This window comes from Podarcis tiliguerta, assembly GCF_965153285.1.
Source record: "Podarcis tiliguerta genome assembly, chromosome: 4".
In the NCBI taxonomy this organism is placed as follows: Eukaryota; Metazoa; Chordata; class Lepidosauria; order Squamata; family Lacertidae; genus Podarcis; species Podarcis tiliguerta.
This window is the reverse complement of record NC_139537.1, coordinates 2,596,793-2,624,231: the sequence shown is the minus strand read 5'-3', so window position 1 is coordinate 2,624,231 and position 27,439 is coordinate 2,596,793. Positions and strand designations below refer to the sequence as shown.

Sequence of the window (27,439 nt, the reverse complement as noted above, 5' to 3'; positions counted from 1 at the left end):
CATGGAATTGCAGACTTTCATCTTGCCATGTGTAAAAGTTTCATTTTATTACTCTAAAAGATCACACCACTTCTTCCCATGAGTGCTGGGTGGATTCCGGCAACAGTCTTAACAATTTATATATTCAATAAATTTTGGCCACGTGTTATAAAAGGAATATAGATTGTGTTACCTCACCTTCTTAATTTCCCTTGGCAAACAAAATTTAAGGTACTGAAATTGTGGTGCCCAGAATTGAACACAGTATTCTGGAAACAAAATAAAAAAATTCCTTCCAGTAGCACCTGAGAGACCAACACATTTTGTTATTTGTATGAGCTTTCGTGTGCATGCACACTTCTTCAGATACCATTTTATTTTATTTCGCCTACGGCAGACCAACATGGTTACTTACCTGTAACTAGAACAGTATTCTGGGTGGGGCCTGACCAAGGCAGAAGAAAGTGGTGCTATTCCTGCCCTTGATCTGATTCTGCCTTCTGCCACATTGGCCTCCGCTCCCCGTTTGGTGTCCTCCGCAAATGTGATGAGCATCCCCTCAGTTCCTTCATCCAAGTCATTTATAAAGACGTTGAACAACAACAGGCCCAGGACAGAACCCTGCAGCACCCCTCTTGTCACTTTTCCCCAGGAAGAGGAGGAACCATGAAGGAGTCCTCTTTGGGTTTGGTCAGTCAAGTCCACCTAACAGTTACCTTGTTCAGCCTCATTTTACCAGCTTCCTCACATAAATATCACGGGGGACTTTGTCAAAAGCCTTACTGAAATCAAGATGCACTATTTCCACAGCAGTCACCTGAAGAACAGTCTGTAACTCCAGTCTGTAACTCCTGTCTGTTTATGTTGTGAATCTCCGTGAAATCTTCAGATGATGGGCACATAAATTTTTTAAATGATGATAATAATAAGGATATTGTCAAGCTGGAACATGTGCAGATGAAGGCGACCAAGATGGGGTTATTATTATTTATGCATTTATTTATTATTTATCCATTTATTATTATTTATGCATTTATTTCATTTCTATAGCACCCTACAGCAGGGGTGCCAACTTGAATAAAATATAGAAGGGGTTTAGTAAGCCCTGCCTCGGTTAAACAGTCACAGGATGCGGTGCAAGCATGCCATTTGAATGGCTGTTCCTATGAACTAGGGGGTGGCCCCCTCACATATCTTATTGGGGGGCAAAGACCCCTCAGACTCTAAGAGTTGGCTCCCATTCCATACACCCACAGGTCTCAGGACGGTTGCAACATAAAGTCACACAATGAAAAAACAAAACACACAGCCCACAACCTGTAACCCCCACCTCCCCACCACATTTTAAAAGGGCATTAGATGTCAATCAGCCAAAGGCCTGTTTAAAGTGGTGTGTTTTTCTCTAGCGCTGAAAGCTGTATAATGAAGGGTTTTCCACGCTTCATATGAATTCTTTGATGGGAACTGAGATTGGAGCTATGATTGAAGCTCTTTCCACATTCAAAGCACTGATAGGGTTTTTCCCCTGTATGAATTCTCTGATGGGAACTGAGATTGGAGCTCTTCCTGAAGCTCTTTCCACATTCAAAGCACTGATAGGGTTTTTCCCCTGTATGAATTTTCTGATGGGAAGTGAGAGTGGAGCTATTAGTGAAGCTCTTTCCACATTCCACACACTGATAGGGTTTCTCCCCTGTATGAATTCTTTGATGGAAAGTGAGTTTGGAGCTCTGACTGAAGCTTTTTCCACATTCCACACACTGATAGGGTTTCTCCCCTGTATGAATTCTTTGATGGGAAGTGAGATGGGCTCTCTGACTGAAGCTCTTTCCACATTCCTCACACTGATAGGGTTTCTCCCCTGTATGAATTCTTTTATGAGAAGTGAGACTGGAGCTCCGGCTGAAGCTCTTTTCACATTCCACACACTGGTAGGGTTTCTCCCCTGTATGAATTCTTTGATGGAAAGTGAGACCGGTGCTGTGACTGAAGCTTTTTCCACATTCCACACACTGATAGGGTTTCTCCCCTGTATGAATTCTTTGATGGAAAGTGAGACCGGCGCTGTGACTGAACCTTTTTCCACATTCCACACACTGATAGGGTTTCTCCCCTGTATGAATTCTCTGATGGGAAGCGAGAGAGGAGCTCCGGCTGAAGCTCTTTCCACATTCCACACACTGATAGGGCTTCTCCCCTGTATGAATTATTTGATGGAAAGTGAGACCGGCGCTGTGACTGAACCTTTTTCCACATTCCACACACTGATACGGTTTCTCCCCTGTATGAATTCTCTGATGGGAAGTGAGATTGGAGTTACTATTGAAGCTCTTTCCACATTCCAAGCACTGATATGGTTTCTCCCCTGTATAAATTCTCTTATGGGAAGTGAGTTTGGAGCTTTCAGTGAAGCTTTCTCCACATTCCACACTCTGATAGGGCTTCTCCCCTGTATGGATTCTGTGATGGTAAGTGAGAGAGGAGCTATGATTGAAGCTCTTTCCACATTCCACACACTGATAGGGTTTCTCCCCTGTATGGATTCTGTGATGGGAAGTGAGAGTGGAGCTATGATTGAAGCTCTTTCCACATTCCACACACTGATAGGGTTTCTCCCCTGTATGAATCCTTTGATGGGAAGTGAGTCTGGCGCTCTGACTGAAGCTTTTTCCACATTCCACACACTGATAGGGTTTCTCCCCTGTATGAATTCTTTGATGGGAAGTGAGAGAAGAGCTCTGACTAAAGCTCTTTCCACATTCCACACACTGATAGGGTTTCTCCCCTGTATGAGTTCTTTGATGTCTAGTGAGTTTGGAGCTCTTACTGAAGCTCTTTCCACATTCCACACACTGATAGGGTTTCTCCCCTGTATGGATTCTTTGATGGTAAGTGAGAGAGGAGCTATGACTGAAGCTCTTTCCACATTCCGCACACTGATAGGGTTTCTTCCTAATGAGATTTCCTTGATGGGAAGTGGAATTGGAACTTTTTCCACTTTCAAGATATTTATTCAGCTTCTCCATTGTGGGGATTTTGTCATGGTCACCCTTGTTCTTGATTTCCAGTCCATCACTATCTGCAATGAAGAGTAATGGATTAGCGTCTCAGGGAGAAATTAATGAAGAATACTTGTTAACTCTGGTAATAGAGGAATAACACAAATGGGTTAGATGGATGGTTTTCTGAAGGGTTGGGTGCATTACTTAACGGGGATCAACCGACATCCTTAGGGGAACCTGTGATTCAATAAGCCTGGCTTTTCTCTTGAATGGATTTTCTTTGGCTCCATCATGGCATCCCTCCATTTCCAATGTCAGTCTTCTCTTTGGACAACCAAAGACCGAGAGGAGGAGAAACTAAAACTGAAAACCTGACAGAAGCTACTTCAACTTCCCTAACAACTCTGAAGTTTACAGTCAAAAGGGTCTGGGGAGTTCAGACCAGCTGATCCTTGTTTAATAAGCTGCAACTGGAGGAAGAACATTCACAAAAAAAAACAGTAATTTACTGTTAAAGGATTTTTTGGGTTGTGATATCTGGTGTTGTAGGGGGCGCTGTTGAGTTCTGTGAACATATATGAGGTTAGTCACATATGGAGTTTTGAATTTAGAAACAGATATTATGATCCCACTGGGAGCCTTACTGAGAGAGGTCACGATCCCACGAGTCTCCTCCATGACGTCCTTATGCAGAGCTCTCTGGTCAGGATCCAGCAACTCCCACTCCTCATCCGTGAAACAAACAGCAACGTCTTCAAAGCACACTGGACCCTAAAAGAAAAAGGGAAATGTCCTCCTCTGAGACAACAGTGTTGTTCATCACCACTCCTTGAGCTAGGACATTCTTCCACCCCTTGGCCTCTGTCCCCACAAGGCAGCTTCCCCTGACCTGATCTGGTTCCACAGCCGCTGCTTCCATTCTGTCCCCATTCATAGATGGATGAAGAGGTTTAGCCAGTATCACTGTGTCACCTGCAAGAGGAAAAAGGTAAGGGGGAGGCCCAGAGTGCCTTCTTGTCTCACAGGTGAATCAGTGCATCTAAACTACAGAGGGGCCTTTGAGAAAGTCTCGCCTGCTGAGTGCATTTGGATGTTTGGGTGCATTTCAGATGTTAGTTGTGCAGAAATATATCTTCCCGACCTCTGGGCTCTTAGCCCTAGCTATCTCCCCCAACAAAATATGAAAAACCAACAGAATGAGACCTAACGGAGAAAAGACTACTTACCCAGCTGCCTCTCTCTGGTGTCCAACGGAGGCCTCTCTGCCTCAGAAGAAAGCTGGCCCATTTCTGCAAAGAGATCCTTTCCCTGAAAAAGAAACAAGGATTCAAAAGAGAGAATGGGGAGGATTAAAAAATGAATTACAGGGCCAACAGCTTCAAGGGTGACAGATCTCATTCCATGGACGTCTTCTGATACGGAAGGGGGGGAGCATGTCTTCTTCACCCTTCCGCTGGTCACCAGAGGGTCCGAGGCGATGACCTCAAGGGCACCCAGCCCCACATGGACCCCTCAGCCCCCACACCGTTGCACAAGCACCACACTTTACCCCAAGCCCCATAAATAAAGTGCCTTTCCTCTTTCCTACACTGATCCGCTATTATGGGCGAAATAAGCCCAAACTCTTATGCCTTCCCTCCCGCTCTATTTTACTATGGGTAGACCGTATAGGGTTATATTTCCTATCCTTTGAATGGGTGCGTTCTACCCAATCAGAACCATGCATTCGTCTTGCAGAGCTACCTCAGCGAGCTCCTGCATGCCTCATTTAACCTCTTGACAAGCTGCTGACGGCTCCCCGCTGGGAGAACAATGGAATCGAAACTTGTGAACTCATAAAATTGTCAAATCTTGCTACAATGTATCCATTTTGTTTCCGATCTCAATTGTCAATATAAAATGGGCTAAAATCTTTTAAAATTCATATAAAATCAACTGCAACACCAATTTTCTTGCTTTTGGTGCCAATCGGCTCAATTTCTCTAGGACTCCATGACACCTCCCCTCTCCTCCATAATCCCTCAAGCGAGGTGTCACGTACTCTCAGGAAGACCCTAATCCCGTCAAATCACTCTGCCAAGCCTTTCCTCTGGGCAATGCCAGGTGGCAGACTATGCATATATGGACCATTGTCTTCTCATCACTGGTACTCAGGATGTGCTTATCTGTGCATATCTCCAGCTCTGCATATTCCCCCCTCCCTTCTCCATATGTTAATCTGTGTAACCCAACCTCTTCCTAATGTATTCATGATGTAATCTGTGTAACCCAATCTCTCCTTCATGTATTCATGTTGTAACTGTGATGTATTTTGCACTGTATTCTGGGACATGGAGGGAAGTTTTAAAAGTTCATGCCACAAAGTTCTCGCGGTTCAATCTCGCCTTGAACCTGTTGCGCAATAAATTTGGATCTTCTGCAGCTTGCTCCTGTCTCCGGCTGAGCTCATTTTTTCCTCCGCAGGGACCCACGGATTTAGTCCGAGGAGCTGGGTGGCAGAGCAGCCTCGCACCCAGATTTTACCGTAACACTTCCCAGGAAAAAAATATGAGCCATCAGTAGAGCATGATGGGATGTTATCTGTCCTGTTTGGAGCCCCTTGGGAGTATCCAGAGGAAAGTCTCTCTCACCTGCTTTCTCTCCTCTGCCTGACTCAGGAGGAAACCTTCGGCCAGGGCCACCGCCTGGGAACTGGTCTCCGCTCCACAGTCCCTCACCCAGCTCTCCATCTCCAGGGGAAGGACAGCCAGGAACTGCTCCAAGATCACCAGGTCCAGCATCTCAGCTTTCGTGTGCCTTTTTGGCTTCAGCCACTGTTGGTCAAGGTGGTAGAGTCGGCTGCAAACCTCTCGGGGTCCTTTGGCCTCCTGGCAGCAGAACTGCCTCAACTGCTGGCTCTGCACCTCTGAACGGAGGGTGTACTCCTCACCCAGGATCTTCTGCACAGAGTTTTCCCAGAATCCCCCACTGCTCCCAGTTTGGATGTCATGGCCTCTTTCTGTTCCAGGGCCTGCTGAGTCTCGCTCATCCATCTCTGCTCTCAGGAAGCCTCTAGGAGATCGGAAGGAACCCTTCGGTCTTCTGCCAAGTTCTCTCTGTCTTAAGTAGAGGCGCTAGCAAATCCTACAAAGCAAATACATTCTTCAGTTACAAAAGTTGTCTAATATCAGAAGAAAAAGGTTCCCTGAGCAAGCATGGATGAGTCTTGGAGGGAACCAGGGCTGGACTGCACCACAGCCCAAACCATGAGCTATTTTATTTATTTAAATTTCTATAACACTTTATATTTTAAAGAAAATTCTCAAAGCGGTTTACAGCATATTAAATCTGTGGGGATAATTGGGGAGTTAGAAGAGGATATATGATTTAATGATATCCTTCCTAACATGCACTAGCTAGTTCCATATTCTAGTTCCATACATCCCCCTTTTTCAGATTACGCAGCGATCAGCTTGTTGCTGACTCATCTGAGTCTTACTATTAAAGATTCCTTCCTGGTAAAATCCCTTCCAATCCCTTTTAAATGAATAAGCACAATAATCTGATTCATGTTAATATAAAAGTAGTTTACTCACAGATTCATTCACGTTCACAGACATATCCCTGAAGGCAGGCTTAGGTTACATAACAATTAGAACTATTCCATAAAGAAGTTAGTCCCAAATGACTGCCACTAAGGAGTCACTTCCCCAAACACACAGCAACATACAAAATGGAGAAGACACACTGATCAGAACATGGAGGCCGTGTGCTCCTCCATGCTAATACAACAGAATGCAGCCTCTTCAAGTCACATGTAGTGGAAGTCTGTCCCAGCTCAGGAGGAAACAGGAAGTCTTCTCCTGAGTGGTAGAAAACATCCCCTAATGTGTCCCCTGTAGGAATGTTGTACTTGACTGCAGTTTCACATCCCACAAAATCAATAAAAGAGAAATAAAACAAGACAAAGAAAGTCAACTATATAGTCTATAGTCAAAGCAGCATAACAGAAAACAAATATTCTCTTAAAGATTGCAAAATAAAACATTACAAAGGAGGTCAACTACAGAATACACTCGCTCATCCATCTGTGCTCTCAGGAAGCCTCTAAGAGATCGGAAGGAACCCTTTGGTCTTCTGCCAAGTTCTGTCTGTCTTAAGGAGAGGCGCTAGCAAATCCTAAAAAGCAAATACATTCTTCCGTTACAAAAGTTGTCTAATATCAGGAGAAGAAAAAGGTTCCCTGAGCAAGCATGGATGAGTCTTGGAGGGAACCAGGGCTTGACTACACCACAGCCCAAACCATGAGCTATTTTATTTATTTAAATTTCTATAACACTTTATATTTTAAAGAAAATTCTCAAAGCGGTTTACAGCATATTAAATCTGTGGGGATAATTGGGGAGTTAGAAGAGGATATATGATTTAATGATATCCTTCCTAACATGCACTAGCAAGTTCCATATTCTAGCAGAGTTCCATACATCCCCTTTTTTTAGATTACGCAGCGATCAGCTTGTTGCTGACTCATCTGAGTCTTACTATTAAAGATTCCTTCCTGGTAAAATCCCTTCCAATCCCTCTTAAATGAATAAGCACAATAATCTGATTCACGTTAATATAAAAGTAGTTTACTCACAGATTCATTCAGATTGTTACATAACAACTAGAACTATTCCATAAAGAAGTTAGTCCCAAATGACTGCCACTAAGGAGTCACTTCCCCAAACACACAGCAACACACAAAATGGAGAAGACACACTGATCAGAACATGGAGGCCGTGTGCTCCTCCATGCTAGTACAACAGACTGCAGCCTCTTCAAGTCTGTCCCAGCTCAGGAGGAAACAGGAAGTCTTCCCCTGAGTGGCAGAAAACATCCCCTAATGTGTCCACTGTAGGAATGTTCTACTTGACTGCAGTTTCACATCCCACAAAATCAATAAAAGAGAAATAAAACAAGCTAAAGAAAGCCAAATATATATTCTATAGTCAAAGCAACATAGCAAAAAACAAATATTCTCTTAAAGATATCAAAATAAAACATTACAAAGGAGGTCAACTACAGAATACATATTTAACACAGCAGGGCTGGGTGAGTCTGGGCCTCACCCCTAGGCCAGGTGGAAAGGGCCTTTTTAGAAAGGAGAAGAAAGAGGAGGAAGAAGAGGAGGAAGAAGTAGAAGAAGCAGCCTCTAGCTCTCCTAGAAGAAAGATTGCAATGCAGAATGTGGAGGCAACGGAAGGGATTTCTGCGAGATGAATCAGCCTGGTTTCTTCTGCCTTCCAGTCACTGCATGAAGTCAGAACTGACTGACAAGGAAGTGACTTGTATCTTGTGAAAAATGGATGCTTGGCACTAGTGGGGGTCCTCACTCGGGGGTCCTCAGGAGTTGCTCCCCCCCATCCTCACTCCCCTGCTTCTGTCTCCTTTTCTTGCACTTGGACTCTCTGCCACTCTCAAGGCAGACTCCTGGGGTGGGGTCCCTTTTTCTTTGCTCTGAGGGCCAGGTACATATCTGGCCAACCCCCTGAGGGCCAAGTGGGCAGGGCCAAATACACCTCCCTTCAAATTTAGGAGGGTAATTTAGTATTATTATTCAATTAGATAGCTTAACACACACACAGCCATTGATGCCAAGGTCCCTGGAGGTTCAGTGAGTAGCAGCGCCCATTTCCAGCAACAATCCTTTGGGGACAGAGAGGATGTGGTCCTGGGATGCCCTGCTCTGGGTGCGAGGGGATTGCTGCAGTGGCCTCCGTGGGGAGCTGCCCTGGGAGACACTGGGAAACTGGTCCCCAATGCAGCAGCCAGACTATGGGCTGGGATCCCTCTCTTTATCCCTGGCCTCTCTCTCCCACCTTTTTTTGGGGGGGGGGGGCTGGTCCACCTCCTCGTCCTGCTTTGGAAAACCATTTGCACATGTTTCCTCTGTTCTGCAATGAGGCTGAGCGATGTCACACAGAGTTAAAGTCCCAGGGACTCCTTTGTTTGAAGAAGGGAGATCTTTTCTGAAGGGGGGGGGGCGGAGGGTCAAATGAGTTTGGGATCCTCTGATCTCCAGGAAGGAGAGCGTGGCTGACCTGGCCCCTCCCTGGCAGGACCCTCTCCTCCCTGACTTGGGGTCCCCCCCTGCAGGAGCAGATCAGCCCCCCCCCAGGCACCCTCCCTGCTGCAGCCCTGGGACCGCCCCCCCGTCTCCCCACTGCACCCTCGGGGGCGGGGGGGAGAGAGAGCGAGGAGACTCACCAGATCCCAGGAGAGACACAAAGCAAGGAAAGGACGGGGGAGGGAGGGGCCTTGGCTCTGGAGGACCTGCCCCCCCTTGCTTCCTGGCCTCTCTAGGAAGGCAGCTCGCTTCCCTTTAACCCTTGCCAAGCCCAGCGTGCCCATCTCTCCCCTCCGCGTTTTTCTTTCTTTATTCCACTTCCAGAGATGCTTTTTGGGGGACGCCCCCCCCACACTTTCCTTTCCTTCTAGCGCAGTGATGGCGAACCTTTTGGAAACCGAGTCCCCAAACTGCAACCCCAAACCCAATTTAACCTGCGTATCTCATTTTCCCCCTGTGTCCTTCAGGTTTCTTCTTTATGACTGCTGTTGTAATAAATAATCCTTCATAAAAATTATTGCATTACATTCCTCATTAAATTATCTTTACGTTGATATATGATTTTATGGTATAACTCAGTGCTTTTTTTCTAAAAAAGAATGTTTAGTGGTACTCTCATTTTGACTCAAGAAAATCACCAATCGGGAGAAAAAAAAACCACTTCAAATCTGGGAAAATAAATACAGTGAATTTCTTCTCTCATTAAATTCACAAAATGTTTAGGGGTATGCGTCCCCCTGCGTCCCCACAGGAAAAAAGCCTTATTATTACTCCAAAAGAAAGTGGTGTCATGAGCCATCAAACCTCGGAAATACATTTTGTCCAGAAGGTTCCACAATTTTGGCCGCTAGTGTACACTAAAGGGCTGTACTAAGAGACCCTCTCCCAATTTTTAATATGAGATAATAATGATTGTCTGCATGCGCACATACAAATTAATATTAATAAATAAACCCAGCCAGATGGGTGGTGGTGTAGCAAGTAGTCAGGCCAGTCAAATGAAGAATTAAAGCAAGAAGGTTTTAATTGTTTGCCGGCAGCAAGCAATGGCACGGAGGAATAAGTTCCGTAGTCCGGCCCTTCCCAACAGGGGAGGCTTCCCTTTATACATTCTGGAATCAGGTCTTTATCCAATCAAACGTTACAGCATTACTCGTACTCTGACAGATACATTAGCTTCTGCCTAGAGACAGGGCCTGAGGAGTTGGCCATGACCCTTCCCTGTCCTTATCAGCCCATCTCTGGGTGTCTCTGGGCAGTGGGTGTCTGAGTGTATGTACCGGATATGGGCCTGGCCTAGGTCAACCCAATGGCTGCCTTGCTTAACATTTTAACTCCCAAAACGCCTTCCCTGATCACGTTGCCACAGTGGTGGTGGTTATATTTTGCCGTTTCTTCGGCTGCCCTTTGCTCACAGCCTCCAAGGAATGAATTCCTCCATTGGCTTCCATGGGAAAGCCCAGCGAACATGTCAACCCAGCAGCCCCTTCTAATGTTGCCGTCTTTAGGCTTACTGACCTGGGAGTCAAGCCCTGCTGAACTCAAGGCAGCTTACTCCCGAGTAGGAAAAACTGACTGGCGAGCCCCTCGCTCGGGCAAGGAGGCTAAGGCCCTGCTGGGATTACAGTGCGCGTGCCCACAGAGAGGGCTCTAGGTTTGCCACTTTGCCATTTCGTCAGCTCTCATGAACTCTTGACCAGGAGGCTGGCGGCTGCCAGAACCTCCGTTGCTCTAAAATAGAAAATCTTGTTTATTTCAGTTATTCCATTTATTTTCCACCTTTTTCTCCCAAGGTCACCCCAGGGAGCATCATGGCTGGGTGGGGATTCAAACCCTGGTCCCCCATGTCATAGAGTCCAACACCCAAACCTCTACCCAGCACTGAAATCCTTACATGATAATTAAGATAAAGACTAAGATATACCAAAATATTAAGACAAAGATTAAGATAAGACAGAGGGAAGGGATTTGCTGCTTAAATTTTTAACCTGGAATACAGTGAGGGGAGGTGTGAGGAAGTCTAGGAAATAAGTAAATGCAAAGAACACTATGAAAATGGAAATGTTTTTATTTGTATTTCTTTTGTTTTTGTACTCTCTTTTGTATTTTTGTATTTTTCTTTTCTTTTTTCTTTTTTCTATGTAAAAGCCTTAATAAAAATATTTTAAAAAAAGAAAAGAAAAGAAAACCTTACATGATTTCCAGATTTCACTTTGGTATAGAAATATGTGGATTTCAGAGACTCCGGGTTGGCGCTTCTGGTAATGGCGGATTTCCTCCATTTCGGAGGAATCCGCTCCTTGGAAATCAGGGTCTGATCACCACGGCGAGGTGGAGACCCGCTAGAAACCACGAGTGGAAGAAGCTCATGGACTTGGGATTTGGCAGGTACCTTTTGCGCCTCCCCTACTCGCGGGGAGAACCGGTTTCGGGGCTCCGGAGCGACGTGGGGTGAGCAGCGCGGTACATCGAATCAACCGCTTCTTTCAAGGAGTGAAGCCGCATTGCTGTTGCCATAAAGCGCCTACTTTTCCTGTGGACATTTGGACTCTAAGTAAATATTCGTAAGTAAACAGAAAATTGGACTATTTAAACATCTAAATTTGGCATTTGAATGTGAAGGTCTAAACAGGAAGTCCGCCTTCCGTTTTGTAAACAGATCAAAGCAAAGACGTCGCAAGCTAAAGCCTGGGAAAAGTACTCTGCAAAGTATTAAATTTCCACTATTTAAGATATTGAATACCCCCTTGGAAGCAGGAGAAGAGGGGGGAATCCTTTGTGGATGGTTTAAACCTGCGGGAGAGTGAGGGAGACGAGATAATTGACCACTGTGTCGAGCCTGGGATCTGGCTGTCAAAAAGTTTTATTCTGAGAAAATTAATAACTGGGAATGGAATACATCCTGATGGACGGTTGAATAAGAGATATATATATTTTTGCATTGTTCTTGTGGCACTTAAAAAGGAGAAAAGTTGAACAGTAACTTTGATACTGGATTTTGATTTGGAATAATAAGAATAGATACAAACAGAAACTGTTGCCTATAGAGGGAGCTTCTGAAACTGTTGCAGCTTGTAACTGCAAAGTGGAACTTTCCATTAAGAACCAAGGGCTGTGAAAGAAGCGACCTTGGAAAGTCTCTGGATAAGAATGGGAAAACAAGAAGCTCTAGTGAATGCATTTGAAAAAATAAATGCTCTTTTGGAACAATTATATGAGAAGACGGACTTGACGGTAAAGAAAATGGAAACTTTGGGACAAAGTGTATTTGATTTGGAACAAAAAGTGAACATTTTAACAGGAACCACTTGGGATGTGACTCAGGAACCAATTTTGAAACGGCAAGTTCGGGAGAAGAAGATGGAACAAACTGTTTCTGCACCTCAAGAAACTCAAGTGGAGGCCCTGGCCCCACAGAAACAAATTGATGGACATAAGTTGAATTCTGAGGTGATGGAGTTTGAGAGTCAGAATCGGAGAGACGGTGCCCCGCTTGGACTGAAGAAGGGAAGATGGGCAGATTTTCCCATGGAGGGAGGCACTGAGGGAGAGACTGGAAAAGTGGAGCTCTTCAGTCTCAAAGGGCCTGTGGAGTATGCCTTGGAACATCTTTTGGATTACAACTTTGAATATGGAGTATGGGCAAATTTGCTGAGATGGGTGGGACCAAGGAAGCCCTTTGGGACTTAATCCTTTGGGAGTTGTTCCACTTGGCCTTTGGTCTGGACTCAGTCTGATCCTCCTCTTTCTTTTTTTGATGGAACCCCTTATATGGGACCCTGTATATAAATTTTCCCTCGGGCCTTTTGCGGCCCATATAGGACCAGCAAGGATAGCTGACCCTGGTGAATATTTGATGTTTCATCCCCTTCTGGTCTTGATTTGTGAGTCGCCAGTAAAATAAGGCTGCATTTAAAGCTGTATTTTAAGCTATATTTTAATCAATTGCTTTTTTTGCTTTTTTTTAAACTGTATTTTATATTTGGTGTTAGCCACCCTGAACCCGTTCTTGGCCTGGGAGGGCGGGGTATAAATAAAAATCTTCTTCTTCTTCTTTGCAACAAATAAAGACACACAAAACTCCCTCTCTGCAATGCAATCTGAAATTTGGGTTTCCTGAAGGTCCTAAGGACTTGGCCAACCTAATATTAAGTAAATAAGGTAAGCCAATGATTCTCTCCATATGAACCACCCTCTAGTCTCTGCTTCTCAATTTGTATTGTATTATTTTATGTAGTGTGACTTGCCATTGTTTTACTGATTACAGTTTAGAAATTATTTATTGTATCTATTGAGTGTGAAGGAGGTGAGGACAGGTGACCCCACCTAGGCCCGAAGTCACCCCAGGCCTCAAGACCAAATTTCCCCTTTCTCTCTTCTAAAAATCCACAGCTTCAGCTTTGCTTTCTCACAAGATGCTGCTGCATAGGCAAAACGTTATTTTTATCAGTACGAGAAGGCTTCAAAAAGCTAATGAATAGACTCTATCAATGCCAAGAATAAGCAGGCCTGGGAACTTATCTCATCCAGGGGCAACCAATGTTGGACATGCTGAAACGCAAGGGCTCCTCAACCCCCTTGGCTTCTCATCCCCCTTTCCTGGGAAGGGCGCCAAGAGGAGCTTTCTGTTCATGCTCAGGGAAACTCCGGAGGAGGGGGAGAAGGGGAGGGAACTGGAGGGGAATCTATGCTCTGTGCAAATGGCTGTGAACTTGTGCTTGTTTGTGAAGTTATCACACTAGCTCCTTCTACCAGTCCCGGATGGTAGAAATAAAGCTTTTTCTCTGAAAATTATCCCTTGAGTGCCTGACTCCCATTTCCCTCTCCCCGGGTGCAATGCTCTTCCCACCCGAGGGCAAAGCCTGAAAAGTGGACTTCTGTTTAAACTTTTATATATTTCTATTATTATTTTATACTATACTAATAATTGTTGAATGTTACTTTTTGATGAAGGTTGCTTATTTTAAAGTTTTATTATCACATTTTTGTATTGCGTTAGATTGTTATAAGATTGTTATAAGCTTGTAAACCGTCTTGAGTATTGTAAGATAGAAAGAAGGTATACAAATTAAAAATGATGATGATGAACCGCGTGGGACTTTGAGCTGCTTCCGGATCCAGCCGAGACTCAGGCACTCAGTGGCTGGAAGTGCCTTTGAGCAACTGCAGATGGTTCCACATTCCAGGACCGGGAGACCCTGGCCTCACGCCTTCGTTTCTTCAAGGCTGGATGACCACAGTGCCCTCCATGTGGGGCATCCCTTGCGCTTGGTCCAGAAGCTTCAGCGGGTGCAGAATGCTGCAGCATGATTGCTGTCAAAGCGAGGCCTTCTCGGCATATGACCCTTTGGCTCAGAGGGCATCACTGGTTGCCCATTGGCTACCAGGCCCAGTTCAAGGCCTTTCCATTATCATAGGGACCAGTTTACCCATGAGATCCCCTCCTTACCCCACAGGCAGACACTCGACCGCTTCAACCACAGGTGCCACGCAAGACCTCAATTGTTTAGTATGGCAGCACAGAGCCTTTGGAACTCCCTGCCTCTTGAGGTCAAGCAGGCGCCTCCCTCCCACATTTTGTGTGAACCTGCTAAAAACATGCCTGTGCAGGTGCTTAGAAAGTTGAGGTGAATATTAGCATTTTAACTTAGCTTAATCGTAGTTACTGAAAACCAGACTTTCTCAATTTATTCAGATATACATAGGAGATTGGCTTCTCTCTCCTCAATATTTAGCTTTCACAAACTCAGCAACGGTAACAAAGTTGAATGCTGCAAAGTGGACCGTGAAGCCTCCTGCCTGATGTCAAGTGGCAGGGAGTTCCAAAGTACACTTGCTGCCACACCAAAAGATCAATCTTTAAAGTTGGAGGTTCCTACAGGGCAGGGCTGGCAGGTTGCACAGTCAGTGGCCCAGTATTAGTGCTTTCTAAACAAAAGCATATCATTTCCTCTTCCAGGAAAGTCTTTTATTCAGTCTCACCTGCGATCATATGTGCTGAACACACAGAAACACATAGATAATGTGAAATAACTGGGAGTTACAGACTCCAGATAACACGCAACACATGTAATCAGATTAATGAAAGAGTACACATGATTTCCCCACCTTTTTAAAAAACATTGTTTTTATTTCTCTTGGTACAGAAGATAACTTTTCAGAAAGATTTGGTTACAACAGTAAACAACAAATAACTTGTCCTCATGGAATTGCAGACTTTCTTCCTGCCGTGTGTAAAAGTTTCATTTGATTACTCTAAAAGATCACGCCACCTTTTCCCATGAGTGCTGGGTGGATTCCGGCAACAGTCTTAACAATTTATATATTCAATAAACTTTGGCCACGTGTTATAAAAGGAATATAGATTGTGTTACCTCACCTTCTTAATTTCCCTTGGCAAACAAAATTTAAGGTACTGAAATTGTGGTGCCCAGAATTGAACACAGTATTCTGGAAACAAAATAAAAAAATTCCTTCCAGTAGCACCTGAAAGACCAACACATTTTGTTATTTGTATGAGCTTTCGTGTGCATGCACACTTCTTCAGATACCATTTTATTTTATTTCGACTACGGCAGACCAACATGGTTACTTACCTGTAACTAGAACAGTATTCTGGGTGGGGCCTGACCAAGGCAGAAGAAAGTGGTGCTATTCCTGCCCTTGATCTGATTCTGCCTTCTGCCACATTGGCCTCCGCTCCCCGTTTGGTGTCGTCTGCAAATGTGATGAGCATCCCCTCAGTTCCTTCATCCAAGTCATTTATAAAGACGTTGAACAACAACGGGCCCAGGACAGAACGCTGCAGCACCCCTCTTGTCACTTTTCCCCAGGAAGAGGAGGAACCATGAAGGAGTCCTCTTTGGGTTTGGTCAGTCAAGTCCACCTAACAGTTACCTTGTTCAGCCTCATTTTACCAGCTTCCTCACATAAATATCACGGGGGACTTTGTCAAAAGCCTTACTGAAATCAAGATGCACTATTTCCACAGCAGGCACCTGAGGAACAGTCTGTAACTCCAGTCTGTAACTCCTGTCTGTTTATGTTGTGAATCACCGTGAAATCTTCAGATGATGGGCACATAAATTTTTTAAATGATGATAATAATAAGGATATTGTCAAGCTGGAACATGTGCAGATGAAGGCGACCAAGATGGGGTTATTATTATTTATGCATTTATTTATTATTTATCCATTTATTATTATTTATGCATTTATTTCATTTCTATAGCACCCTACAGCAGGGGTGCCAACTTGAATAAAATATAGAAGGGGTTTAGTAAGCCCCGCCTCGGTTAAACAGTCACAGGATGCGGTGCAAGCATGCCATTTGAATGGCTGTTCCTATGAACTGGGGGGTGGCCCCCTCACATATCTTATTGGGGGAATAAAGACCCCTCAGACTCTAAGAATTGGCTCTTATTCTCTACACCCACAGGTCACAGGAGGGTTACAACATAAAATCACACAATGAAAACACAAAACACACAGCCCACAACCTGTAACCCCCACCTCCCCACCACATTTTAAAAGGGCATTAGATGTCAATCAGCCAAAGGCCTGTTTAAAGTGGTGTGTTTTTCTCTAGCGCTGAAAGCTGTATATTGAAGGGTTTTCCACGCTTCATATGAATTCTTTGATGGGAACTGAGACTGGAGCTCACACTAAAACGCTTTCCACATTCCACACACTGATAGGGTTTCTCCCCTGTATGAAGTCTCTGATGCCTAGTGAAACTGGAGCTATCAGTGAAGCTCTTTCCACATTCCACACACTGATAGGGTTTCTCCCCTGTATGAATTCTCTGATGGGAAGTGAGATAGGAGCTCTGACTGAAGTTTTTTCCACATTCCACACACTGATAGGGTTTCTCCCCTGTATGAATTCTCTGATGGCGAGTGAGGTTGCTGTTGTTGTTGAATCTCTTTCCACAATCCACACACTGATAGTGTTTCTCCCCTGTATGAATTCTCTGATGGGAAGTGAGATGGGAGCTATTAGGGAAGCTCTTTCCAAATTTGACATACTGATAGGGTTTCTCCCCTGTATGAATTCTCTGATGGGAAATGAGAGATGAGATATGAGCGAAGCTCTTTCCACAATCTACACACTGATGGGGTTTCTCCCCTATATGAATTATTTGATGGCGAGTGAGATTGCCGTTGTCGCTGAATCTCTTTCCACAATCCACACACTGATATCGTTTCTCCCCTGTATGAAGTCTCTGATGGCGAGTGAGATTGCCGTTGTCGCTGAATCTCTTTCCACAATCCACACACTGATGGGGTTTCTCCCCTGTATGAATTCTCTGATGGGAAGTGAGATTGGAGCTCACACTGAAGCTCTTTCCACATTCCACACACTGATAGGGTTTCTCCCCTGTATGAATTCTTTGATGGGAAGTGAGATTGGAGCTCACACTGAAGCTCTTTCCACATTCCAAGCACTGATAGGGCTCCTCCCCTGTATGAATTCTCTGATGGCGAGTGAGATGGGAGTTTTGACTGAACCTTTTTCCACATTCCATGCACTGATAGGGTTTCTCCCCTGTATGCATTCTGTCATGGGAAATGAGAGATGAGAGATGAGTGAAGCTCTTTCCACAATCTACACACTGATGGGGTTTCTCCCCTATATGAATTCTTTGATGGATAGTGAGATTGGAGCTCATACTGAAGCTCTTTCCACATTCCACACACTGATAGGGTTTCTCCCCTGTATGAATTCTCTGATGGCGAGTGAGATGGGAGTTTTGACTGAACCTTTTTCCACATTCCAAGCACTGATAGGGCTTCTCCCCTGTATGAATTCTTTGATGGGAAGTGAGAGAGGAGCACTGACTGAAGCTCTTTCCACATTCCATGCACTGATAGGGTTTCTTCCTAATGAGATTTCCTTGATGGGAAGTGGAATTGGAACTTTTTCCACTTTCAAGATATTTATTCAGCTTCTCCATTGTGGGGATTTTGTCATGGTCACCCTTGTTCTTAATTTCCAGTCCATCACTATCTGCAATGAAGAGTAATGGATTAGCGCCTCAGGGAGAAATTAAGGAAGAATACTTGTTAACTCTGGTAATAGAGGAATAACACAAACGGGTTAGATGGATGGTTTTCTGAAGGGTTGGGTACATTAATTAACGGGGATCAACCGACATCCTTAGTGGAACCTGAGATTCCATAAGCTACTCCAACTTCCCTAACAACTCTGAAGTTTACACTTAAAATGACCTGGGGAGTTCAGACCAGACTGATCCTTGTTTAGAAGCTGCAATATTGTAATCCCAGGAGTCTTAAGGGGGTGCTGTTGAGGTCTGTGAAAATAGCTCAAAGAGAGCTGTTTTGAAATTAAAAACAGATATTCTGATTCCAAAGGGATCCTTACCAAGAGTGGCCACAATCCCATGATTCTCCTCCATGACATCTTTATGCAGAGCTCTCTGGTCAGGATCCAGCAACTCCCACTCCTCATCTGTGAAACAAACAGCAACATCTTCAAAGCACACTGGACCCTAAAAGAAAAAAGGGAAATGTCCTCCTATGAGACAACAATATTGTTCACCACCACGTCTTGATCTACGACATTGTTCCACTCCTTGGCCTCTGTCCCCACAAGGCAGCTTCCCCTAACCTGATCTGGATCCACAGCCGCTGCTTCCTTTCTGTCCCCAAGAAAAGATGGATGAAGAGGTCTTGCGGGCATCATTCTGTCACCTGCAAGAGGAAAAAGGTAAGGGGGAGGCCCAGAGTGCCTTTTTGTCTCACAGATGAATCAGTGCATCTAAACTACAGAGGGGCCTTTGAGAAAGTCTCGCCTGCTGAGTGCATTTGGATGTTTGGGTGCATTGCAGATGTTAGTTGTGAAAAATATATCTCCCCTCCTCTGGGCTCTTGGTCCCACTATCTCCCCCAACAAAAGATGAAAAGAACCCAGAGATGAGTTGGAAAACCAACAGAATGAGACTAAATGGAGAAAAAACTCCTTCCTCCTTACCCAGTGGCCTCTCTCTGGTGTCCAACGGAGGCCTCTCTGCCTCACAGGAATCCAGGTCCATTTCCACACAGAGATCCTTTCCCTGAAAGAGAAACAAGGATTCAAAACAGAGAAAGACAGGTAGTTACCAAAGATGGTAGACTACCGAAAACCTTTTTTGAGATGACAGACAACCTGGATTTAGTTGATATTTGGAGAACAAGAAACCCCTTGGGGAGAGAGCAAATCTTCTTCTCTGAAGCCAAAATGACATGGACAAGAATTGACCAAATATGGATAACTAGAGGTATGGCACCAAAGACAAGAAAGGTGGAAATCTGCCCAAAAACCTGCTCCGACCATAACGCCGTGAAGATGGAGATGAACTTAATACCAATTGGCTCCTTCAGATGGAGGATGAATGATGCCTTATTTAGAGAGGAAGAAGTGACTAAGAAGGCCCAAAAAACCTTGAGAGACTATTTTGAGATAAATATCAATACTACAGTTGAAAAAAGAGTAATCTGGGACGCAAGTAAAGCGGTTATGAGAGGGTTCCTGATACAACAGAATGTATTAAAGAAGAGAGCTCAAAACGAAAAGAAAGATAAAATTTTGGAGAAAATAAAGGAAAGTGAGAAGAGACTGAGAGCAAAACCAAAGTCACAAGAAATCTTGAGAGAAATAAAGTTATATCAAGTACAATATATGCAAATGATAAATCAAGAGATAGAATGGAAAATTAAACAAATGAGACAAAAGACATTTGAGTCGGCTAATAAGTGTGGGAAATTGTTAGCTTGGCAAATGAGAAAAAGACAAAAACTAAATACTATCACTAATTTAGAAGTGGAAGGAAAGATCATACAGAACCCAGTTGAGATCAGAAATTGTTTCCAGAGGTACTTTAAACAATTATATACACAAGAGCCACAGAAAGAGATTGATATAGATCGATTTTTGAAAATAAATGGACTACAAAGAATCTCTCCAGAAAATAAATTAATGTTGAACTATAAAATAACTGAACAAGAAGTAGAAAGTGCCATTCAGAACATGCAATTAGGTAAATCTCCAGGACCAGATGGACTGACTTCTAGATACTACAAATCATTGAAAGAATGGTTGGTACAACCTTTGAAGGAAGTCTGTAATGGAATACTGGAAGGGAGAAAGGCACCAGAGTCATGGAAGGAAGCGTACATCACACTTATACCGAAAACAGAGACTGAAAAGACGCAGCTCAAGAACTACCGCCCCATATCATTGCTAAATGTGGATCACAATTTTTTTTGCAGATATTTTGGCCAAAAGACTAAAAAAAGTTCTAGTAGAAGAGATTCACAAAGACCAAGCAGGCTTTCTCCCGGGCAGACATTTATCTGACAATATGAGAAACATAATTAACATTTTGGAAATGCTACGAGAGAATATTAACACTAAGGCAGTTTTGATTTTTGTGGACGCGGAGAAAGCCTTTGACAATATTTCTTGGAGTTTTATGAAGAAGAATCTCCAGGGGATGGGGGTAGGACAAGGGTTTGAAAATGGTATAGGTGCAATTTATTCTGAACAGGCCAAATTAATTGTCAATAATGTTGTGAAGGAGGAGTTTAAGATAGAAAAAGGAACACGACAAGGTTGCCCAATCTCCCCATTGCTTTTCATATCGGTCCTGGAGGTCCTTTTAAACATGATTAGAAGGGACCAATTGGTTAAAGGTATACAGGTCGGAGCCAAACAATATAAATTGAGAGCATTTGCAGATGATTTAGTTTTGACATTACAGGAGCCAGAATCTAGTACTAAAAGAGTTTTGGAACTGATTCAAGAATTTGGTCAAGTTGCAGGATTTAAATTGAATAAGTTAAAAACAAAGGTTTTAGAAAAAAAATCTAACAGGGACAGAGAGAGAGGTTTCAGAATGAGACAGGTTTAACAGTGGTTAAGAAAGTGAAATACTTGGGGATCAATATGACAGCTAAGAATGGGAATTTATTTAAAGACAACTATGAAAAATGTTGGATGGAAGTGAAAAAAGATTTAGAAATTTGGTCAAATTTGAAACTTTCACTGCTAGGCCATATTGCTGCGATAAAAATGAATGTATTGCCTAGAATGTTGTTTTTGTTTCAAACATTGCAAGTTATTGACAAAATGGATTGTTTCAAGAAGTGGCAGAGAGACATTTCTAGATTTGCCTGGAAGGCAAGAAGCCAAGAATAAAATTTAAAATACTAACAGATGCAAAGGAAAGAGGTGCATTTGCCCTGCCAGACCTTAAACTTTATTATGAATCAGCAGCTTTCTGCTGGTTGAAAGAATGGCTGCTTCTTGAAAACACAGACATTTTGGATTTAGAAGGCTTTAATAACGCATTTGGATGGCATGCATATTTGTGGTATGAAAAGGTCAAAGTGCATAAAGCATTTAAAAATCATATTGTCAGGAAAGCTTTGTTTAATGTCTGGATAAGATATAAAGACCTACTTGAAAATAAAACCCCAAGGTGGTTGTCACCGGTGGAAGCGAAGGCTGTGAAAAAGCTCAATATGGAGGTCAAATGGCTGAAATATTGGGAAATTTTGGAACAAGAGGGAGATAAGTTGAAACTGCAGAGTTTTGAAAAGTTAAAAAACAAAGTGCGAGACTGGCTTCATTACTATCAGATAATGGAGGCATATAAATTGGATAAGAAAATCGGCTTCCAGGTGGAAAAATCAAAATTGGAAACGGAATTGTTAGAACCCAAAACTAAGATCTTGTCAAAAATGTATAACTTGCTGTTGAAATGGAATACTCAGGATGAAATGGTAAAATCTGCTATGATTAAATGGGCACAAGATGTTGGACATAACATAATGATGGCTGACTGGGAACAGTTATGGACCACGGGTATGAAGTTTACGGCATGTAATGCCTTAAGAGAGAATATTAAGAAAATGATATACCGGTGGTACATGACACCAGTCAAGCTAGCAAAAATCTATCATTTGCCCGATAATAAATGCTGGAAATGTAAAGAAACTGAAGGCACATTCTTTCACCTTTGGTGGACGTGCCCAAGGATTAAGGCTTTCTGGGAGATGATATATAATGAAATGAAAAAGGTATTTAAATATACCTTTCCGAAGAAACCAGAGGCCTTCCTCCTGGGCATGGTCGGCCATTTGGTGTTAAAGAAGGACAGAACTTTCTGTATGTATGCTGCAACAGCAGCAAGAATACTTATTGCAAAGTATTGGAAGACACAAGATCTACCCACCTTGGAAGAATGGCAGATAGAGGTGATGGACTATATGGAATTGGTGGAAATGACCGGCAGAATCCGAGACCAGGGAGAAGAGTTGGTGCAAGAAGATTGGAAGAAATTTAAAGGCTACTTACAGAAATACTGCAAAATTAATGAATGTTAGAATGATGTTGGATTGAGGTTAAGTGGTTTTTAGTAATAATGACATGAAGGAATATGTAAAAACGGATTGTTAAAAGGTGAAAATTCAAAGTCATAATATATTAAGATCAAAGATATGGATAAAGGGAAAGAGGGAAAGGATTTGCTGAATAAATAAATTGAACTGGAATACAAAGAGGGGAGGTGTGGGGAGGTCCGGGAAACAAGCAAATGTAAGATAAGCTATGAAAGATCGAATTGTTTTTTATTGTTTTTTATTTTCTATTTTTGTATTTTTCTTCTTTTTCTTTTTCCTTTTGTAATGTTTTGAAAATGTCAATAAAATATTATAAAAAGGAAAAAAAATAGATTTTATTCCATGGATGCCTTGCCAGAAAAAAAAGGGCCATCAGTAGAGCATTATGGGATGTTATCTGTCCTGTTGGGAATCCCTTGGGAGTATCCAGAGGAAAGTCTCTCTTACCTGCTTTCTCTCCTCTGCCTGACTCAGGAGGAAACCTTCGGCCAGGGCCACCACTTGGGAACTGGTCTCCGCTCCGCATTCCCTCACCCAGCTCTCCATCTCCAGGGGAAGGACAGCCAGGAACTGCTCCAAGATCACCAGGTCCAGCATCTCAGCTTTCGTGTGCCTTTCTGGCTTCAGCCACAGATGGCAAAGGTGGTAGAGTCGGCTGCAAACCTCTCGGGGTCCTTTGGCCTCCTGGCAGCAGAACTGCCTCCACTGCTGGCTCTGCACCTCTGAGCGGAGGGTGTCCTCCTCACCCAGGATCTTCTGCACAGAGTTTTCCCAGAACCCCCCAGTGCTCCCAGTTTGGATGGCATGGCCTCTTCCTGCTCCAGGGCCAGCTGAGTCTCGCTCATCCATCTATACTTTCAGGAAGCCTCTAACAGATCGGAAGGAACCCTTTGGTCTTCTGCCAAGTTCTGTCTGTCGTAGTGAAAAGCTCTAGGAAATCCTACAAAGCAAATACATTGTTCTGCTATAAAGTTTATACACCCTCCTCTCTCTCTTCCCCCCCTTAGCACCCAAGAATCCTGCAAAATCCCTTTGTCAATAAATACAGTATGGGGGCGGGTGAGATTTCAGATTCTTTTGGCAGCAATGGCATAATTGTTAGGAAACCAGACAAAGAGGCAGAAGAGGCTACAAGCACCAACAATAGTAATGTAAAACCTCAGAGGACAAATGTTAATCCACCAACTTATTCAAACTTGCATTGAGAACATCCATGGCTGGGAATGTTCTCTGATGTTATGGTATGCCCTGACTGCCAAGAATTTGCCTGGGCCGAGGACACAGGTTTTGTGAAAGGCAGAGCATCATAAAGGAATGAAACAGGGAGAATATATTTATATTCTGCTTTTGAAATTTTGTACATGTGTTAAATGTGCCATTTTTGTGATCTGGAAGGAAGTGGGTGAAATCTAAGAGGAGTCAGTCAGTGAATAAAATTCCCAGGCTCCTTTAAGAACAGGCTGTGTCTGCTACTCAACAAGAAGCTGGTCGTGCTAAATCTGCCAGGTCAAATCCTAGGTCAAGCCCAATGGCACAGGCAATAAAAGCAAGGGAGAGGGATTTGCACCCGAATGGGGAGGGGCTGGTCCTCTTTGCACTTTTCGATGCAGGACTTCCCATGCCTTTGTCTAGGCCTCAAGTAAAATGGCACAAGGGTAGGCGGAAAGACTGCAGAAAGCCTCTGCCTGGAACTCAATGCCCAACGGAATATAGTCAATTTCTTTGGTATTTTGGCGGATGGCTCAACAGAGAGGTCCACCGTGGCACCTGAAATCATTTCCTTTTATTCTATATTTGAAGGTGAAGTGAAATGTACCTATGGAGCCCTTGGCAGAATGTACTCCTAGACTATGCCTTCTTAGCTACCAAACCTAAGCAGAAAAGAGTCCAATTTAGATGGGATCTACCAGGAGGAGAGATGATTACCTTCAAAGAAGAGAGATTTCGACTGGACTCAGTACAGAAAGCTAGAGATTTCACAGAAAAAATCCAATTAGAAATGGATCAACCGTCTGACAGTATCAGATACAAGAGAGGCCTCTAAAAATTGAAAGCAGGAAGAGAGAGAGATCTAGGGAGGAGGGAGAGAAGGGAAAGGGGGTCAGAAGAGCCAAAGGGAGCTGCAAGAGGACCCAGGAAGAAAGAGAGAAGATTCCCTTCCAAGATGGCGCTCCCGCCTTTTTTCCTGGCAGTGCCCAGAGCAGGGCGAAGGCAGAAAGCAGATCTTGCTATGTATATGAATTCTCAGCGGAGGGGGGACGTCAAGTAACATGCTTAAATACTGAAAGTACACAAGCTTCCTTACAAAGACTAGACGATGTCCAGACTCTGGACATTCGAGAGAATTTGGTTTTCCTGTGAGCCTGAGAAGAATGGAGATATGAGGCAGCCGTGTTTCTGCAGACATGGGCAAGGCTGCCCCTTGGGGGGCAGATGGAAGTCTTCTTCCTCAGGAGAAGAAGCAGGCCTGTGTGGAGACTTGCGCCAGAGTTTCCCCTCCCTCCGGCCTCACAGTCCCTCAGGAAAGGTTTCCCCTTTCTCTTCAGCAGACTTCTCTGTTCTGAGTTCAGCAGAGCTTGCTCCCAGGAAAATGGGTCCACAATTGCAGCTTGACTGGGTGCTGGATTGCGGCTACAGTTCCTTAACAATGCAGATTTTAAATTTAGCCAGAGGCCGGATCACCACACCCAGTCCATTCAATTTATTCAGCAGGTGATGCAAAATACGATTAAAGGGAAAGGGCCCCTGACAGTTAAGTCCAGTCACGAACGACTCTGGGGTTGCGGCGCTCATCTCGCTTTACTGGCCGAGGGAGCCGGCCATTGTCCACAGAGAGTATTTCTGGGTCATGTGGCCAGCAGGACTAAGCCGCTTCTGGCGAACCAGAGCAGCACACGGAAATGCCGTTTACCTTCCTGCAGGAGCAGTACCTATTTATCTACTTCCACTTTGACATGCTTTCGAACTGCTAGGTTGGCAGGAGCAGGGACCGAGCAACAGGAGCTCATCCCGTCATGGGGATTCGAACCACTGACCTTCTGATCAGCAAGTCCTAGGCTCTGTGGTTTAACCCACAGCGCCACCCGTGTCCCAAAAGATGATGACACACACTGAAATAAGTCCAGAAGTGCACTCTTCTCATGCTCAGGTTGTACCATGTCAGTGGCAAATGGATTGAATTGCTCATCATGAGCCCAAATCGCGTTCCAGCATGCCACTGCTAAGTCTGTATAAACCACGATTTGTGTTTGCCATGAACTGTTGGTGTTTTAATAGCTGAGCGCCAGCATTTCGTACTGGTCTCTTTTGGTGCTGTTTACACAATGCTTTATGCTGTGTTTTCACGACATTTCTGCCAAGATTGTTTGATTGACTTGATGTTATCAGCCGCTCCGAGGATTTGGCCCAGGAGCGTCCAGAAACTGCATCCTCTTGGGCGAAGCACAGGGCTGAGCACTGCACAGAGTTCTGCATCTGCAAGGGGAGAGCAGGATGCGGCCGGGAGCGAGTCCCTCTCAGCACAGAAGAGGGGTGGAAACCCCCCAAAAGGAGACCTCTCCAAACGCTGCTCTCCTCCCCAGAAGTGAACTGCTTGGAGAGCCTGGCACTCTGCCTTCCTGCCTGGGGTGGGCAGGCTCTGGCTGGCAGGCGCCTCTGCCTTCCTGCCAGGGGTGGGCAGGCTCTGGCTGGCAGGCGCCTCTGCCTTCCTGCATGGTGTGCGAAGGCTCTGGCTGGCAGGCGCCTCTGCCTTCCTGCCTGGGGGGGCAGGCTCTGGCTGGCAGGTGCCTCTGCCTTCCTGCCAGGGGTGGGCAGGCTCTGGCTGGCAGGCGCCTCTGCCTTCCTGAATGGTGTGGGCAGGCTCTGGCTGGCAGGCGCCTCTGCCTTCCTGCCTGGGGTGGGCAGGCTCTGGCTGGCAGGCGCCTCTGCCTTCCTGCCTGGGGTGGGCAGGCTCTGGCTGGCAGGTGCCTCTGCCTTCCTGCCTGGTGTGGGTAGGCTCTGGCTGGCAGGCGCCTCTGCCATCCTGCCTGGTGTGGGTAGGCTCTGGCTGGCAGGCGCCTCTGCCTTCCTGCCTGGGGTGGGCAGGCTCTGGCTGGCAGGTGCCTCTGCCTTCCTGCCTGGTGTGGGTAGGCTCTGGCTGGCAGGCGCCTCTGCCTTCATGCCTGGGGTGGGCAGGCTCTGGCTGGCAGGCGCCTCTGCCTTCCTGAATGGTGTGGGTAGGCTCTGGCTGGCAGGTGCCTCTGCCTTCCTGCCTGGGGTGGGCAGGCTCTGGCTGGCAGGTGCCTCTGCCTTCCTGCCTGGTGTGGGCAGGCTCTGGCTGGCAGGCGCCTCTGCCATCCTGCCTGGTGTGGGCAGGCTCTGGCTGGCAGGCGCCTCTGCCTCCCTGCTTGGTGTGGGCAGGCTCTGGCTGGCAGGTGCCTCTGCCTTCCTGCCTGGTGTGGGCAGGCTCTGGCTGGCAGCCGCCTCTGCCTTCCTGCCTGGAGTGGGCAGGCTCTGGCTGGCAGCCGCCTCTGCCTTCCTGCCTGGAGTGGGCAGGCTCTGGCTGGCAGCCGCCTCTGCCTTCCTGCCTGGAGTGGGCAGGCTCTGGCTGGCAGCCGCCTCTGCCTTCCTGCCTGGTGTGGGCAGGCTCTGGCTGGCAGCCGCCTCTGCCTTCCTGCCTGGAGTGGGCAGGCTCTGGCTGGCAGGCGCCTCTTCCCGGCACGCGCTCTCTCCTTCCCTGACCTTCCTCCTGGGGAGTCTGGCAAAAAGCTCTGGCTCTCAGCCCCGGGGCTCCTTCCTCCTCTGGGTAGCAGGAGCATATGGGGGGGGGGTCTTTGCACCCCTGACCCTCTCCTCCCTGGCTTGGGGTCCCCCCAGGCCCCCTCCCCTGCTGCAGCCTGGGACCCCCACCAGATCCCAGAGAGAGAGGAGACTCACCAGATCCCAGGAGGGGACAGCGATACAGCCCTTGCAGGGGAGACACAAAGCAA

At 45.3% G+C, this 27,439-nt stretch overlaps 1 protein-coding gene across 1 annotated transcript; it reads right to left on the bottom strand.

Moving 5' to 3' along the window:
* Positions 1–1,000: 1,000 nt before the first annotated feature.
* Positions 1,001–27,439, bottom strand: LOC310675538 (uncharacterized protein). Its single transcript, XM_083436349.1, has 6 exons — positions 27,387–27,439; positions 22,920–23,412; positions 4,208–4,289; positions 3,871–3,953; positions 3,626–3,752; positions 1,001–3,058 (listed from the first exon to the last, which is right to left on the bottom strand). Exons 2-6 carry the CDS (start codon positions 23,319–23,321, stop codon positions 1,362–1,364), a joined length of 2,391 nt encoding a protein of 796 aa, XP_083292475.1. The 5' UTR covers positions 23,322–23,412; positions 27,387–27,439; the 3' UTR covers positions 1,001–1,361.

What these genes read in the sequence shown, in the direction of transcription:
- LOC310675538 (XM_083436349.1), bottom strand. Translation starts at nt 23,321, where the DNA reads ATGGATGAGCGAGACTCAGCTGGCCCTGGAGCAGGAAGAGGCCATGCC. An exon ending in CACCAGAGAGAGGCAGCTGG is followed by an intron (nt 3,954 to 4,207) that starts GTAAGTAGTCTT and finishes TTCCTCTTGCAG; the next exon opens with GTGACACAGTGATACTGGCT. An exon ending in TGGGATCGTGACCTCTCTCA is followed by an intron (nt 3,059 to 3,625) that starts GTAAGGCTCCCA and finishes TCTTCATTGCAG; the next exon opens with ATAGTGATGGACTGGAAATC.